We start from the raw sequence: 14,193 nt of genomic DNA, 5'->3' as shown, positions 1-14,193 counted from the left end.
CAATCGGTGGCTGACTAAATACTTTTTTGCCCCACTGTATGTCTGTGTCTGTATGTGTGTGCGTGTCCAGAGTTCAGCTGAGACAGTGTCCTTCGCCCTGCCAGGCTAAGTAAACAGTCTTCCAGCCAACCCAGGTGGCCTTGCATGGAATGGGAAGAACAGACTAAACACAGTCGTTATCAGGGTGTTGTTGTTCAGCTCCAGCCTAGTGACCATAGCTGGCGCCGAAGGGGTAGCCGCATGAAGTGATGGTGGTTTTTACTTTAGTGCGAACAACTCATATGAATTTCAAAGCTGTTCTAACAGTCCGACACTGGTCTCTCAGTCTCCCGTTGGAGAGCCGTGAGCTTCTCCATGATGTTATCAAACTTATGCTCTGTGATGTTGTCATTCTTGTGCTCAAAGAGCAGATTCTGAGAACTCACGACCGCAGTGAGCTGCTCCAAGATGTGATCCAGTTTGCACTCAGAGGTCTTATTCTGAGTATTCACGGCAGCTGTAAGCTTCTCCAAGATCTTATCCGTGCTGCACTCAATGAGCCCATTTTGAGAACTCACGCCTCTTCCCATCGTTTCAATCCCAGCGGGCAGCCTTGTGGGGGTTTGAACAGCCGGTTCCGCTTTCTTAATTCTTCGATAAGTCAGGGCCAAGCCAGCTCCGATCAGCAAGAACCCTGTTATCATGGTTCTGAATAGGTAGATATCTTCAGCACTCAGGCTCACCCGAGCCCAGACTTCTCGTTGAGAAAGGGTGTCAATTGCATTCAGAGACCAGTTGATCAAATCCATAATTCCTCTTTTAGGTTTTAGTGAACAGGCTGTGAGAGAATGTTCCAGGGACAAGTAATACAAAAAACACAAGACTAGACAAGGACACAAGAGGCTAAGCAGGGAAGCTAAGGGAGAGGAGGAGGAGGGGAGGAGAAAAGTGCGACCGCCTTCGTCAAGAGCAAGTGTTAAAACTTAACGTGTTTTTCTATCAGGCAAAAGAAAAAGGTGTTGCTGACAAAGAGACATTTCCTGCTTTGTGCACACTGTGAGCATGAGATGTGAATGTGGTTGTGGTTTGTCTCACCATGAGCTCACCTTTAGTTAAACAAAGAAAAATTTAATTATTCTTCTTTCATGCAAAATGTTTTCACACTTTTCTGAGTGGCTTTGCAAATATAAATACAATGAAATGTTCTATTTGTGTGTTCCACCACACTGGAGGTTTTTATTCACATTAATTAAATGACGGTTTAGGTCTGTGGTTCTTTGCATGTAGCCACTTCCTCAAAGCTTCTTCCTGTCTGAAAGCAGACAGAAGGCTGGACAAGAAACACTGAGAGCAGCATCAGTACAGAACAGCTCGATATCTACCAGGGTCAGTACTGCAGAACTGTTAGAGTACAGTTTAAACTCTTGCTCAGCGTCTCAGTCCTCTCACGATGTCCTCAGATATTTATGCTGAACCAGATCTATCAAAGAAGGTGAGATACAGCAGAAAAGAAGGACGGAGCAGAGTGGGAGCAGAGGGAGGTGGATATCTACGAGAGTACAGATGAGATCAGAGATAGTTATGATCATTTTCAGTCACAGGAAGGAGGTAAGTCAATTATAAAAACAAATGTACTGTAGAGTTTGTAGAGCTCTGTGAACGGGAAATTTATTTACACACTTTAGTCACAGTGCAGATGTTATATTTCTTTTGTTTTTTGGCTACCGACCTTTTTATGAAGCTAAGCTGATACAACCTCAACCGCAGGTCTATTAAGCCTTTCATGCATGAAATACTTTTCAAAGAGTTTTTTACATGTCCACTTAGGTGGACAAAATACATTTGAAATTAAGTGTTTGGTATGGAGTGACGCATCAGTGTCCAATGTAGTGGTTTATGTGTAAGTAGACCATCAACACTGACACTGAGACAACACAACAGCCTGTAGTGACCACTATGTGTTAACCACAGAGTGACAGGAAATAAGCACAAACCAACATCCACACTGCTTTCTAACAGGACCACAGACTCTGAATCCTCCTTCAGTCCTGAAGGGCTCTTTCAGATGTGCTACACTGGGTCTAAGAGTGCTGTGCCTCCTGATGTTAGCTGGGATCATCATCCTGTCCATATGCTGTAAGATAAGATACAACCTCTGAACTTCTCCTGCAAATGAATGTATGACTGATACTGAATCCCAGCAGCCAACAAACATGCAGCTTCACAACCAGAACGTGTCCTTCTGCCACAGCAAATACAGGAAGTACATGAAGCCAACACAGAAGCAGCAGAAACTGCAGTTCCTTTAATGACCACTGGAGGCTGATGCTGAAAGCGAGTCAGTCCCCACAGACTCCCATGTTAAAATGAGCACCTTTGCTGCAGTAAAAACATGTTTCCATTCAGGACCAAATGAGTTTTGGTCTCTAAGGATAGTTTCCTCTTCATAAAAACTGCACGGTGGCATTTTAAATGGAATTCTCTGATCAATAATATGAGCTGCTGTGTGGTACAGCCTGACCAACACGTTGGTTTTGCTGACTGAGCTTCTAGTATTTCATGAGTCTGTTACTTAGCACTGATTAGCAGGTGTGTGTCTGTGTGCATGATTCCTGGCTCATATCTTGTGTGTGTTGTGGAGGTGGAGTGAATGTTCTTGTTGTTCCTTCAAACTCTTCACTCAACACGGTGATTCTGTGATTATCTCAACAAAGCAGACAGGCAGCAGCATCTGCTGCAGACTGATGCAGGTGCAGCCACACTATGTTAGACAGTGGCCGTCTGTCATTGTGCGACTAGTTAGTTCACTTGGTGTATTAAGCAGGTAGCTAACAAGCTAATGTTAGCTCCATTCATCTGCTGGGATACATCAATTAATCTTTTTTTATTACATCAAATCACAACAACAGTTGCCTCGAGGTTCTTTATATTATCAGGTAAAGACTCCACAATAACAAAAACAACAACACAGAGAAAACTTCCAGCAGCTGCTGATGTTTGGATTTTAAGGTGGTTTGATTCTATGTTTTAAATCAGTTGATGATCTTCAGCTGACCTTTAGGTCCTGGTGGAGCTGTGACAGACTTAATGCTGGATCAGCAGAAACATCACAAATCTGTGATGTGAGGACAGAGACGCCTGAAAAAGGACGTCTGAAAGCAGGAAACACTGTAATAGGAGTTCCTGGAAGCTGCAGGAAGAAACATTTATTAATTATAAATAAGCAGAAAGAGGAAGTGTTGAAGCCTCAGAGCAGCTTTGACTGAATGTAAAAAGACATATTTTCAGTGAGAACAGGCACATGTCACATGAGTCAGAATCTATTCTTTCAAAGCATATAGATAACATCTCTGACTACAGGTGTAGAAATGCTGTTTGACTCTTCACCTTCTTCCTCCACACTGAAGCACAATTATTCTGAATCTTGTCAGTGGTTTTTGTTCACAGTTGATACGTATTTAGCTCATCAGATTTCCTGTAGTTCTAACACCTCCACCCACAGGACATGTTAAAGAACAATGGCTGCACAAGTTTCTGACTCTTATTGATATTTGACAAAGCAGAGGAAGAAGATTATTTCTGTTCAATGTTCCACTCATTTTATTTTATTTTATTTTATTTTATTTTGGTTTCACTAAAATATTTCAGATGCTTTGAACAAGAGTGAAAACAAAAGACTTCATGCTCAATGTGACAAACTGAACCACGTTTACATTGACACCAAAAAGAATCACACTGAGCTCCAGGATGAACTTCAAGGTAAGCAAACACCAAGTTCTTATATCACAGATATATTTGTAGAACATTTTAACTTAATTTGAATCTTTTTTCCTCTAAAGACACAAAAACCAGCCTGACTCAGTTACAGAGCCGTTATGATGAACTGAGTAAAAACCACAGTCAGCTACAGGAAGAAGTGAAGAAGCTGAAGGAGAAGATAGAAGGTAATAAAGTTTGAATAACTGATAGAAAACATCAGTGTTACACAGTGATAACCTGATTGTGTCTTTGTTTTGAATCCTAAATGTTTGATGCTGTGTAACAGTTTCTCTGTATAAATGTAAGTTTCAGTTCATTATGAATAAGAGAGAAAACCTGAGTTTAAATGAAGCATTTACAGGGAAAATGACAGGGACCAAAGATTAATGTGATACAACATGACACAAAGTCTGTCTTTAAAACATGTGTTTGACTTTAAGGGAAGTGGTGTCCAGAAGAATGGACGAGGTTTGGAAGCAAGTTTTACTTTAAATCCACTGAGTGGAAAACTTGGTCTGAGAGTCAAAACCACTGTAAGACCAGAGGAGCTGATCTGGTGATGATAAACAGCAAAGAGGAACAGGTGGGTGTGTTTGTTCATGTCTGTGTGATCTTTGATGGAGCTGACAGTGAGTTACAAAGTTCTTCATACTGTGAATTAAAGCCACACATTGATGATAAGTATACATGTGCAAACATACAGACACATAAACAAAGCAGCACATTCATTCCATCAGAAACACAACAGTTAGAAACTATGGAGGAAAATAAAGGGGAAAAGATTGAGGGAGAGCTAACCTGTAAAAATGAGTTTCAGCCGTTAACAGTCAGCTGACCTGATAGTCTGAGGAAGGCTGTTCCACAGTTTGGCTGCAACAAGCTCAAAAGCACGATGGCCTCTGGTTTTCAAATCAGAGCGAGGGACAGTTGGGAGACGCTGATTAGATGATCAGAGAGGCCGGCTGCAGTGATAAGGTCCAAGAAGCTCTGCTATATAAGCAGGGGCCTGTTCATGCACAGCTTTATATGTTCATAACAGGATTTAAAAGAGGATTCTGAAGTTCACTGTAAGCCAGTGAAGAGAAGCAAGAATAGGTGAGATATGAGACTGCAGGCCAGGTTTTGTTTGCAGCCTTGCTGCTGAGTTCTGCACTAACTGCAGACCAACTATGGAGGACTGAGAAATGCAGGTGAAAAGTGAATTACAATAATCAGGCAGGAGAAAGTATGAACTCAAAGTTCCAGATGATTGAATCACAGTAAAGATTTGATTTTTGCAATATTTCTGAGGGAAAGGAAACAAGACTGGGTGACCTTTGACATGTGAGGCTCAAAATGATCTTTAACAGGTGATTGGATGTTACTGGTGAGGGGGACGATGTACTGACTGACCTCCTCAGAGGAACTGAGCCAAACAGCACAACTTCAGTTTGAGGTGAAGGAAGTTTAAATCCATGAAGTGATGACAGAGAAGCATTCACTGAGGCAGGAGAGGCTCGACAGAAAAGCATTAGTGTGTGTGTCATCTGCACAGCAGTGCTAGGAGATCCCATTAAAACCATTAAGCAGATGTCACAGGGGCAGCATTTATAAAGAGAACAGAATTGGTCCAAGGACTGAGGCATGTGGGACTCAGATGAGGACACACATTGATTAATATGAAGTATCTGTTTGATAAGTATGAAGAAAACCATGTGAGAGCAGCACCAGTGATGCCAGTTTGTAGTGTGTTAATAAGAGGAGCACCATCAACAGTATGAAGGCTGCAGAGAAGTCAAGCAGGACTCAAATGGAGTCTTTATCCCAGCGCAGAAGAATCTGGTTAGTAACTTTCATGAAAGCCGTTTCAGTGCTGTGGTTTGTCTGGAACCAGGTTGGAATTGATCAAAGATCTGAAGGAGCTGACGAGCAACTTGATTTAAAACAGTGGGATGTAAGGAGGGTTGATCCCACTCAGAAAGACTCTGGCTGTTTGAAAGTCAGCTGAAATGAAAGGGACTGGTTTCTAATAGAGAGAAGTCAGGGGGAGATGGCAGCAGGAAGGAGTTTGAACTCCAACAACAGAACTGGAGGAGAGACTTGGGGCGGTTGAAGAGGTACAGACTTGAACTCTGACCTGATACTGTTGATGTTGCCAGTGAAGAAATCCAAAAATGTCCACAGTCATTAGAAGACATGGGAGTGACAGCAGTTTGTCTCTGGGAAGACAACACTGACTGTAAGCCTGTCAAAGATGATACATCTGTGATTGGATAGTAGGTCAGACATGTGGAAGGTCAGCGTTATGTGTGGGGCCGACAACATGATGCACTACATGAAATGATGCTGCAGTGTTCATCAATTGTGTGGCAGTGTTGTTAGAGGGATCATCAATAAGTAAATTAGAGTCATCTACTAAAATGACTTTATGAACAATAACAGATGAGAGAAGATTAGAGAATCCATTCAGGAAATGATTGCAGGATTTGGGAGGTGGATCGATTACAATACAGCAAACTGGAGATTCACATTGAATTATGAAGGAGAGAAATTCAAAGCAGTTAAAGAACCAGGATTAAATGGGAACCAGTTCAGATGATCCTTAGAAACCAAGTCAACACAAAACATTGAAATAACAGAAATGTTATAAAATGAGAGAAATCCTCATAATCCAGATTATTTTTCTGATTCAATCCAACTGAATCAAATGATTTGTTAACACTGATTCCACTGCAACACTGACTGAGCTACAGGAGGAGCTGATATTCATTGATTCTTTGGCTCTTTCTGATTTCTGCACAATGGAAGAAAAGTTTCATCACAGTTATTCTTCCTTCAGACATGTTCACAAGATGATGTCACTACAACAGAAGTGCTGAATTATGACTGGAGACAATATTTGTGTCTCTTCTCAAACAGGAATTTGTCAGTAAATTTGGAGGATACTCTTGGATTGGTCTGAGATCCAATCAGACATCAGGAGGATCTAAATGGGAATGGGTGGACGGATCAGCGCTGACACAAACGTGAGACATTAGTTTGTTTCTATTCCAGAGTTATTGTTTAGAAGTGAAACATTGATGTTTTGGAAGATAGATCAGCAATACATGAGTTGAGCTATTTTCCAACAGCCCCACAAACTGAATGTAAAGAAAAGCAGAAATCCTCCTTTGAATGAACAGCTGTGCTTGAACTCTCTTCATCTGCAGTCTGTGATGACGTTCAGTTACAACAAGTCAGTTTGAAGGAATCAGGATTGAAACATGTTCAAAGCAGCGACCGACACATTTCACTTTGTTCAATTTGTCTTCATGTTTTTTGTGCTGTAATGTTTCTTTTCTCACAGAACAAAAAGTGTTTCAGAGAATTCCTGTCTCTTCTTCTTTGGTGTTTGTAAAACTTCAGAACATATGAAGGAAGAAGCTTCAGTAAATATGACCTGATAGACACACATTTCAAAGTGATGTCTGTAAACAGCTGACAAAACAGTTTCAAACAGCAGAAAGTCAGCTCTGACTTCTTTTTATTCTCCATTTTTACAGCAGGAAGATTTCATATTCATCAAAGCTTGAAAGCTGTTTTAGTGTGCATGATGATTCTCAGAGAAAAGTCTAAAGGAGGGAAAGTGGGCGAGAAACCTGGGAAAGAAATACAGCAAATATTGGAAATATTCCAAAAGAGACGCATATTTATATGAAGGTGACAATAGTTATGAGTTTAGTCCAGTTTCATATCAGATTTGATCTCTCTGACAGGTTCTGGGCAGAAGGACATGGGTTTCCCAGTTCTGGTCACTATGGAGTCTGCTGTGACTATCATGGGAAATGGACACGGTCATATTATTCTGATTCAAAGACCTTCATCTGTGAGAAATGAGTTTGGTGCTTTGATGTAAATGTTTGAATAATCCAACCAAAGACACCTCACTATGAAATGTCCTGCATGAGCCTCAGACTCAGCTTACAGTCTTTACTTGTTCATTCTTCATCATATATTGATTACATATATTGTCCCTCTGTGCTCTGTGCTGTACAGTAAGGTTGGAAGTCATCCACACAAAACCTTGAAGTACTTCATTACTCTGTAGTTCCAGCAAATTGTTCTAATAAAAGTCAAAGTGCAGCTTGTCTTTACTTTGCTTTACTTGGTTTATTCATCAGTCTGTTGGTCCTAAAACTTCAGTAAATGAATTTTTTCTAAAAGTTCAGCAAAAAATATGTTTGATTAATAAGAATTTTAAAGGTTCTGATCAGCTGGAACATCAGAAGGACATTTTTATACCTCTGTGTATGTGAAAGTGACAGAAAGACATTAAATGTTAATTGTGTTATGTGAGTCATATATATTTAGTTTTGCATTTTATATGGAAGTTGTATTTTGATTTGAAAAACAAATATTTCATATAAAGCTTTAAGTGTTGATGACTTTAATTACAGATAAAATAACTTACTCAGTAACTTATTGGTTGAATTGTAAAAGAAAGAAAACGGCTTCAGAGCTCTAAGTGTCGCTATATTAAAGGTTCAACATTTAACTTGGAGACACTTTGAAATATTTCAAAACATCAACAGAATATAAAGAAAACATCTCTGACGTCATGTTCAACACATCTATATATGAACTGAAGTTAGCATCCAGCTAATGTCAGCCTGTACACTCATGTAATACCACTTTGTACCACAAGAGGCTGCAGTGAGTCAGCATCTAGTCTGCACTGAGCTCACATTTGTATAGTTGTTGTTGCACTACAGCATTAGGTCAGACCACAAGTGTGTTGTTCTTTTACAATAAACAGCAACAATCAGAAAGTGTGTTTGGATTGACAACAACTGTGATGACACATTATAACCTGTTATTAAAGTTCTGCCCCTGCTTTGATCAAATGTGGGTTACTGCTGGTTAGTTAGTGTGACTTCATACAAACCTGTGTGTTACACCAGTGGAAGAAGCTTTTCCTTCATCAGTCTTCTTGTTTCTTACTATAGGGGTGAACAGCTACACTAACACTCTCTGGCTCTATGCTGCCCCCCTGTGGTCACAGTTGTAGTCAGTGTTGGTATGAAATGTTTGAAAGCTTCAGCACCACAGACAGCTACAGGCAGCTCCACCCTCTCTGTACCATGTCTGCAACCTGTAATGGTTTAATGGTTTAATTATTTATATAGCACATTTAATTACAACAGGAGCGTTGACCAAAGTGCTGTACAAGAATACAACAAACCTAATAAAATAACAAATAACTCTCATGCTGTATTAAAAGCCAGTAAATAAAAATGCCTTTTAAGATAAGATTTAAAAACTCTGACTCTATGCTGCCCCCTGTGGTGACATTTCATGACGATATAAAATATTAATATTAAACAAAAAGTTTGCAAATCCACATATTTAAACACATTGAACTATGGAAGTTATATTTATATTTAGAGGCCTAAACATCTAAAAATGGTTTCATATTATTTTAGTCACAAAATGTTTCAGCTTCACTTCTATTTCACATCCAGTCTAAGACATAACTGTCAGGTCGAGGTGTGGAAGAGAGGGAAGGACTCGAACGCAGGACTCAGAATAAAAAGAAGTCTTTAACATCCAGATATATAATGAACAAGAGTGAGCTGGAGATCACAGAGGGACATACAGGGAACATAACAGATGTCTCAAAGAGACAGCACTTTATACACAAACAGCTGATTGGAAGACAGGACACAGTTTTGGGGGGGAGCTCCCAATTCTTACTAAAGAGTTCAGTGCATTAGTGATGGATCTATTAAGGTGGGATAAAGTTTTTACAACAGCTCTCACAAATCTTTTCCAATATGGTTTCAAATCTATCAGGACTGTCAAGAGCAGCTTTGTGATAAAAACAAACATCTGTGATGGAGAGGTAATCAAAGAGTGTCATGCTAAAATGCTCTGGGAAGAAAGAATCCTTTGGGAATGTGCTCTTCACCAGGTGAACTGTGACAACATGAATCAGGATTACTGAGGGAAATCTGGAGTTAGTTTATTAGGGTTGAAAATTGAAGGCAGCTGTTTTAATTATTTTATTATACACAATGCAAATGTGCTCATATGAGTTGGCACTCTGTCTTTTGAAGGTCGAAAGCTTAGAGACAGAGTGCACGGGGACTTTGCAGCAACGCTTACATACACATGAAAATGGTTTTCTGTAAGTCTCTGGGTGTCATGGTCCCGGTCGTTGACCCAGCGTTTTGTGTTCATTTTGACATTGTTTTGACAACTTTTGACAAGTTGTTCACCAAGACGGTCATATGCTTATTCTGGTCACTATGGAGTCTGCTGTGACTATTATGGGAAATGGACACGGTCATCTTATTCTAATTCAAAGACCTTCATGTGTGAGAAATGAGTTTGGTGCTTTGATGTAAATGTTTGAATAATCCAACCAAAGACACCTCACTATGAAATGTCCTGCATGAGCCTCAGACTCAGCTTACAGTCTTTACTTGTTCATTCTGCATCATATATTGATTACATATATTGTCCCTCTGTGCTCTGTGCTGTACAGTAAGGTTGGAAGTCATCCACACAAAACTTGAAGTACTTCATTACTCTGTAGTTCCAGCAAATTGTTCTAATAAAAGTCAAAGTGCAGCTTGTCTTTACTTTGGTTTACTTGGTTTATTCATCAGCCTGTTGGTCCTAAAACTTCAGTAAATGTCTTGTTTGTAAAAGTTCAGTAAAAAATATGTTTGATTAATAAGAATTTTAAAGGTTCTGATCAGCTGGAACATCAGAAGGACATTTTTATACCTCTGTGTATGTGAAAGTGACAGAAAGACATTAAATGTTAATTGTGTTATGTGAGTCATATATATTTAGTTTTGCATTTTATATGGAAGTTGTATTTTGATTTGAAAAACAAATATTTCATATAAAGCTTTAAGTGTTGATGACTTTAATTACAGATAAAATAACTTACTCAGTAACTTATTGGTTGAATTGTAAAAGAAAGAAAACGGCTTCAGAGCTCTAAGTGTCGCTATATTAAAGGTTCAACATTTAACTTGGAGACACTTTGAAATATTTCAAAACATCAACAGAATATAAAGAAAACATCTCTGACGTCATGTTCAACACATCTATATATGAACTGAAGTTAGCATCCTCTAAGCAGCTAATGTCAGCCTGTACTAGGGTTGCCAACTCCCTGAAAAATAAATAAGGGACACCTCGTGGCCAGGGCCGGGCAACCCAGTTCACCCTTCCCAGTGTGGTGAATTTTGTAGCTCTTTTTTTTGTGTGTGAAATTATTTTTTAACCATTTGACTTGAATTTGATTTAAGCAGATGCATATTCTTTGTGATATGACCATATGGGAAACAAATGATCATTTAGCCATTTATTTTTAGCTCACAATGACAACATTAACACAGTAAAACAGGTCTCTTTCTTAAACAGAAGCCTGTCATGCTTAACTTTTGAGAATATAAGTAAATCTTTCTTTAAAAGAACCCTGTCCTGCTTAACTTAAAATTATATACATTAATAGAAAGCAATAGAACAAAAATATTCTTGTAACTGTGCACATATAGTGCATTTATTTCAATTGGCTTCAGCTGAGGTATTATTTCAGCTTTTCTAATGCTAATCAGCTGCTCCTGTTTGTAAACCCACTTGTTCCCATGATTACACATCATAACTCATCATCATTATTCATCTATGTATTACTTTTATGTATTAGTCATCTATTTGTTGTAATCATCTATCCTTGCAGTTGTTTATTACACAAAATAAATGATATTATCACACTTCTGGCCACATAGCGCTGATACTCACTGCACATGCCCATATTAACCAGAGGGTTTAAAAAAAACAAACCAGTGTTTCCATACCATATCTGCTTCTGCCGTGGCCTGGTGGACAAGAAATTGGTTAAGGGTTCCCCGAGCTTTCACGCCCCTCATGTTCTTCATGTGCCCACCACTAGAAGCATGCCTATGGAAAAAGTGCGCCGGCACACAGTGCAGTGCGCTTTAAAGGTGTTATCGTGCACTTTTCCAGCCAGGTGTTTCCCTTTCCCCATTCCTCCCTGTACTTTTGCAGCCTATTTTTCTTTCTCTGAGGGGAACAAACATTGCTGCTCTAATGCTGGGCTCACACTGTGCGATTTTTTGGCCCATTCTGAGACGATTTTTGAGTCGTGCGACCGATTTGGTGATCGGCCCGATTTTGGCCTTCATCGTGCATCATGTAGTATACGTGGGGTAACGAGAAGCACACTGCTCACGCGCAAACACGTAAACGTCGGTGAAAAAGACGGCGCAGCACGGCTGTGCAGCGTGTGATCTGGACACAAGCGATGGAGGCACAACTTGTAGAACTTTGGAAAGCTCATCCGAGCCTTTTCGATGTGGCATCACAAAATTATCACGACCACAACAACCGTGAAAATAGTTGGATTTACATGCTGCTCAATCACAGCTGCCTGATCAATGTTTTTCATTAGCAATTTAGCAAAGTTGATGGTGGTGGTGTGTCTGTGTGAGTGAAAGACAGAGAGGGAGAGCGAGCGACAGAATTTCTGTTATAAGCTTCATGTTATGGAGGCACAGTGTGAGCACTCAGGTCGCATCAGAACATCGGGCGGTATAGTGTGAGACCCTGATCGTGACCTACCAACTTCTAACCCCTGCGAGTCAATCGTGCAGTTTGAGCAGGAGCTGAATAACGTGACTGAAAAAAATCGCACAGTGTCTGCCCAGCATTAGGTGTACTGTCGTCCGAGACTTGCACCGCAGTGTCGGCGTTTGTTTCCCTGTTGGCCATGCTTCTTGTTGTGGTCACCTGTTGTATTTTCTCCCTAAGCGAACTTTCCTCGACCAATGAGATGAGCGGTAATCTGAATTGTCATACTCGAATTGTCATAAGTGTGCTGTCAGCTCATTGGTCACAAAGCAGGAGAGGGGCTGGGAATTATGTTTTCAAACAAAGCGTTAATTTCATTAACATTTATAGACTACTTTTGATTCTCACTGTATTACGGGACAAAGTGCGTCCCTTATTAGCTCAATACGGGACGTGTACTTTTGTTTCTAAATACGGGACGATTCCGTTTTTTAAGGGACGGTTGGCAACCCTAATCGCATAACCACTTAGCTGGCCGTGGCTGAACTAGCAGGCCCAAGAAAGGAAAAAACACTAAACACTCATAATAAACAAAACTGTCACAACATTGCAATACTATGAAAACACATCTTAAACATAATTAAACACATTTACTACTATTCTGACTGGTTAGTTGTTTTTTTCAGTGCATTGAACTGCAATAGCGGTGCTAAGTGAGCTAGGCTAACTCACCAGAATAGTTCAAAAAGTTCGAAGAAACACTCCGACTCCTTCGAGGTAGGTACCCGTCTGTGGTTCACCGCTAACGACAGCTCTCTCACAAATATTAATTGAACCTCTTTTCTCTCTTTCAACTGGGAAAAACCGTGCTCCGCGGCAGCATGGAGTTTTTCCTTGCCGTCTTTGTTCTTCTACACCACACCTTCATGCACACCGAGCGGCAGGTGGTGCCTTCAGGGCAAGCCCGGAAATTAAACTATCAGACGAGAACTACGATGCATTCAAAGAACCCTGTACTTCTGATTGCTGTAAATCTTACCAGGGTTACATTTGTTTCTTTTTTCATTCTAGCTGAAGTCCGGGACAAACTGTATTCCTTTTCAAATCAAATCAAATGACTTTTATAGCCACATCACATGTGCAGGTACACTGGTACACTACATGTGAGTGAAATTCTTGTGTGCGATCTTCACAAGCAACAGAGGTGTGCAAAATACAATACCATAAGAACAAGCAAAATATAAGAATGGCTAAATATGAGAATTATATGAATAAATATATGTACAATATAAGAGTGTATGCATATTACTGAATGTGTATACTAAATATGTTTTTCTACGTGTGTGTACATATGTGTGTGTGTGTGTGTGTGTGTGTGTGTGTGTGTGTGTGTGTGTGTGTGTGTGTGTGTGTGTGCGTGCGTATATACATATTTTACAAATTAAATAGAGTAAACAATAAGATAAAATACATAAAATATACAGAGGTTGGTAGTTGGACATGTGCAAAACAAGTGGCATTTATATACAGTGTGGAGTGCATAATGTTGAAGTTCCAGTAGTGAAGCTCAGGTGTCTATGAAGTGTTCAGCAGTCTGATGGCCTGGTGGAAGAAGCTGTCTCTCAGTCTGCATGTTCGGGACCGGATGCTGCAGAACCTCCTTCCTGATGGAAGTAGTCTGAACAGTTTATGGCTGGGGTGACTGGAGTCCTTGATGATCCTCCCTGCTTTCCTCAGGCACTGCTTCCTGTAGATGTCTTGGAGGGAGGGAAGCTCACCTCCAATTATCCGTTCAGAGCACCGCACTACTCGCTGGAGAGCTTTGCAGTTGTAGGCGGTGCTGTTGCCGTACCAGGTGGTGATGCATCCAGTGAGGATGCTCTCAATGGC

The 14,193-nt window shown here is 40.2% G+C and overlaps 1 protein-coding gene across 1 annotated transcript in view; it reads left to right on the top strand.

The window, feature by feature from the left end:
• LOC120746567 (CD209 antigen-like) overlaps nucleotides 1-7,850 on the top strand; it is a 28,159-nt gene extending 20,309 nt beyond the window's left edge. Inside the window, exons 3-7 of the mRNA XM_040051991.1 lie at nucleotides 3,628-3,738; nucleotides 3,819-3,923; nucleotides 4,179-4,321; nucleotides 6,637-6,743; nucleotides 7,473-7,850. Coding sequence (XP_039907925.1) covers nucleotides 3,628-3,738; nucleotides 3,819-3,923; nucleotides 4,179-4,321; nucleotides 6,637-6,743; nucleotides 7,473-7,593 — 587 coding nt within the window. The 3' untranslated portion in view covers nucleotides 7,594-7,850. The remainder of the gene's footprint in view (nucleotides 1-3,627; nucleotides 3,739-3,818; nucleotides 3,924-4,178; nucleotides 4,322-6,636; nucleotides 6,744-7,472) is intronic.
• The last annotated feature ends 6,343 nt before the right edge of the window (nucleotides 7,851-14,193 follow it).

The sequence above is a fragment of the Simochromis diagramma genome, unplaced genomic scaffold (genome assembly GCF_900408965.1).
Source record: "Simochromis diagramma unplaced genomic scaffold, fSimDia1.1 OVJJ01000171.1, whole genome shotgun sequence".
Lineage (NCBI taxonomy): Eukaryota > Metazoa > Chordata > Actinopteri > Cichliformes > Cichlidae > Simochromis > Simochromis diagramma.
This window is presented reverse-complemented; position numbering and strand designations above follow the sequence as displayed.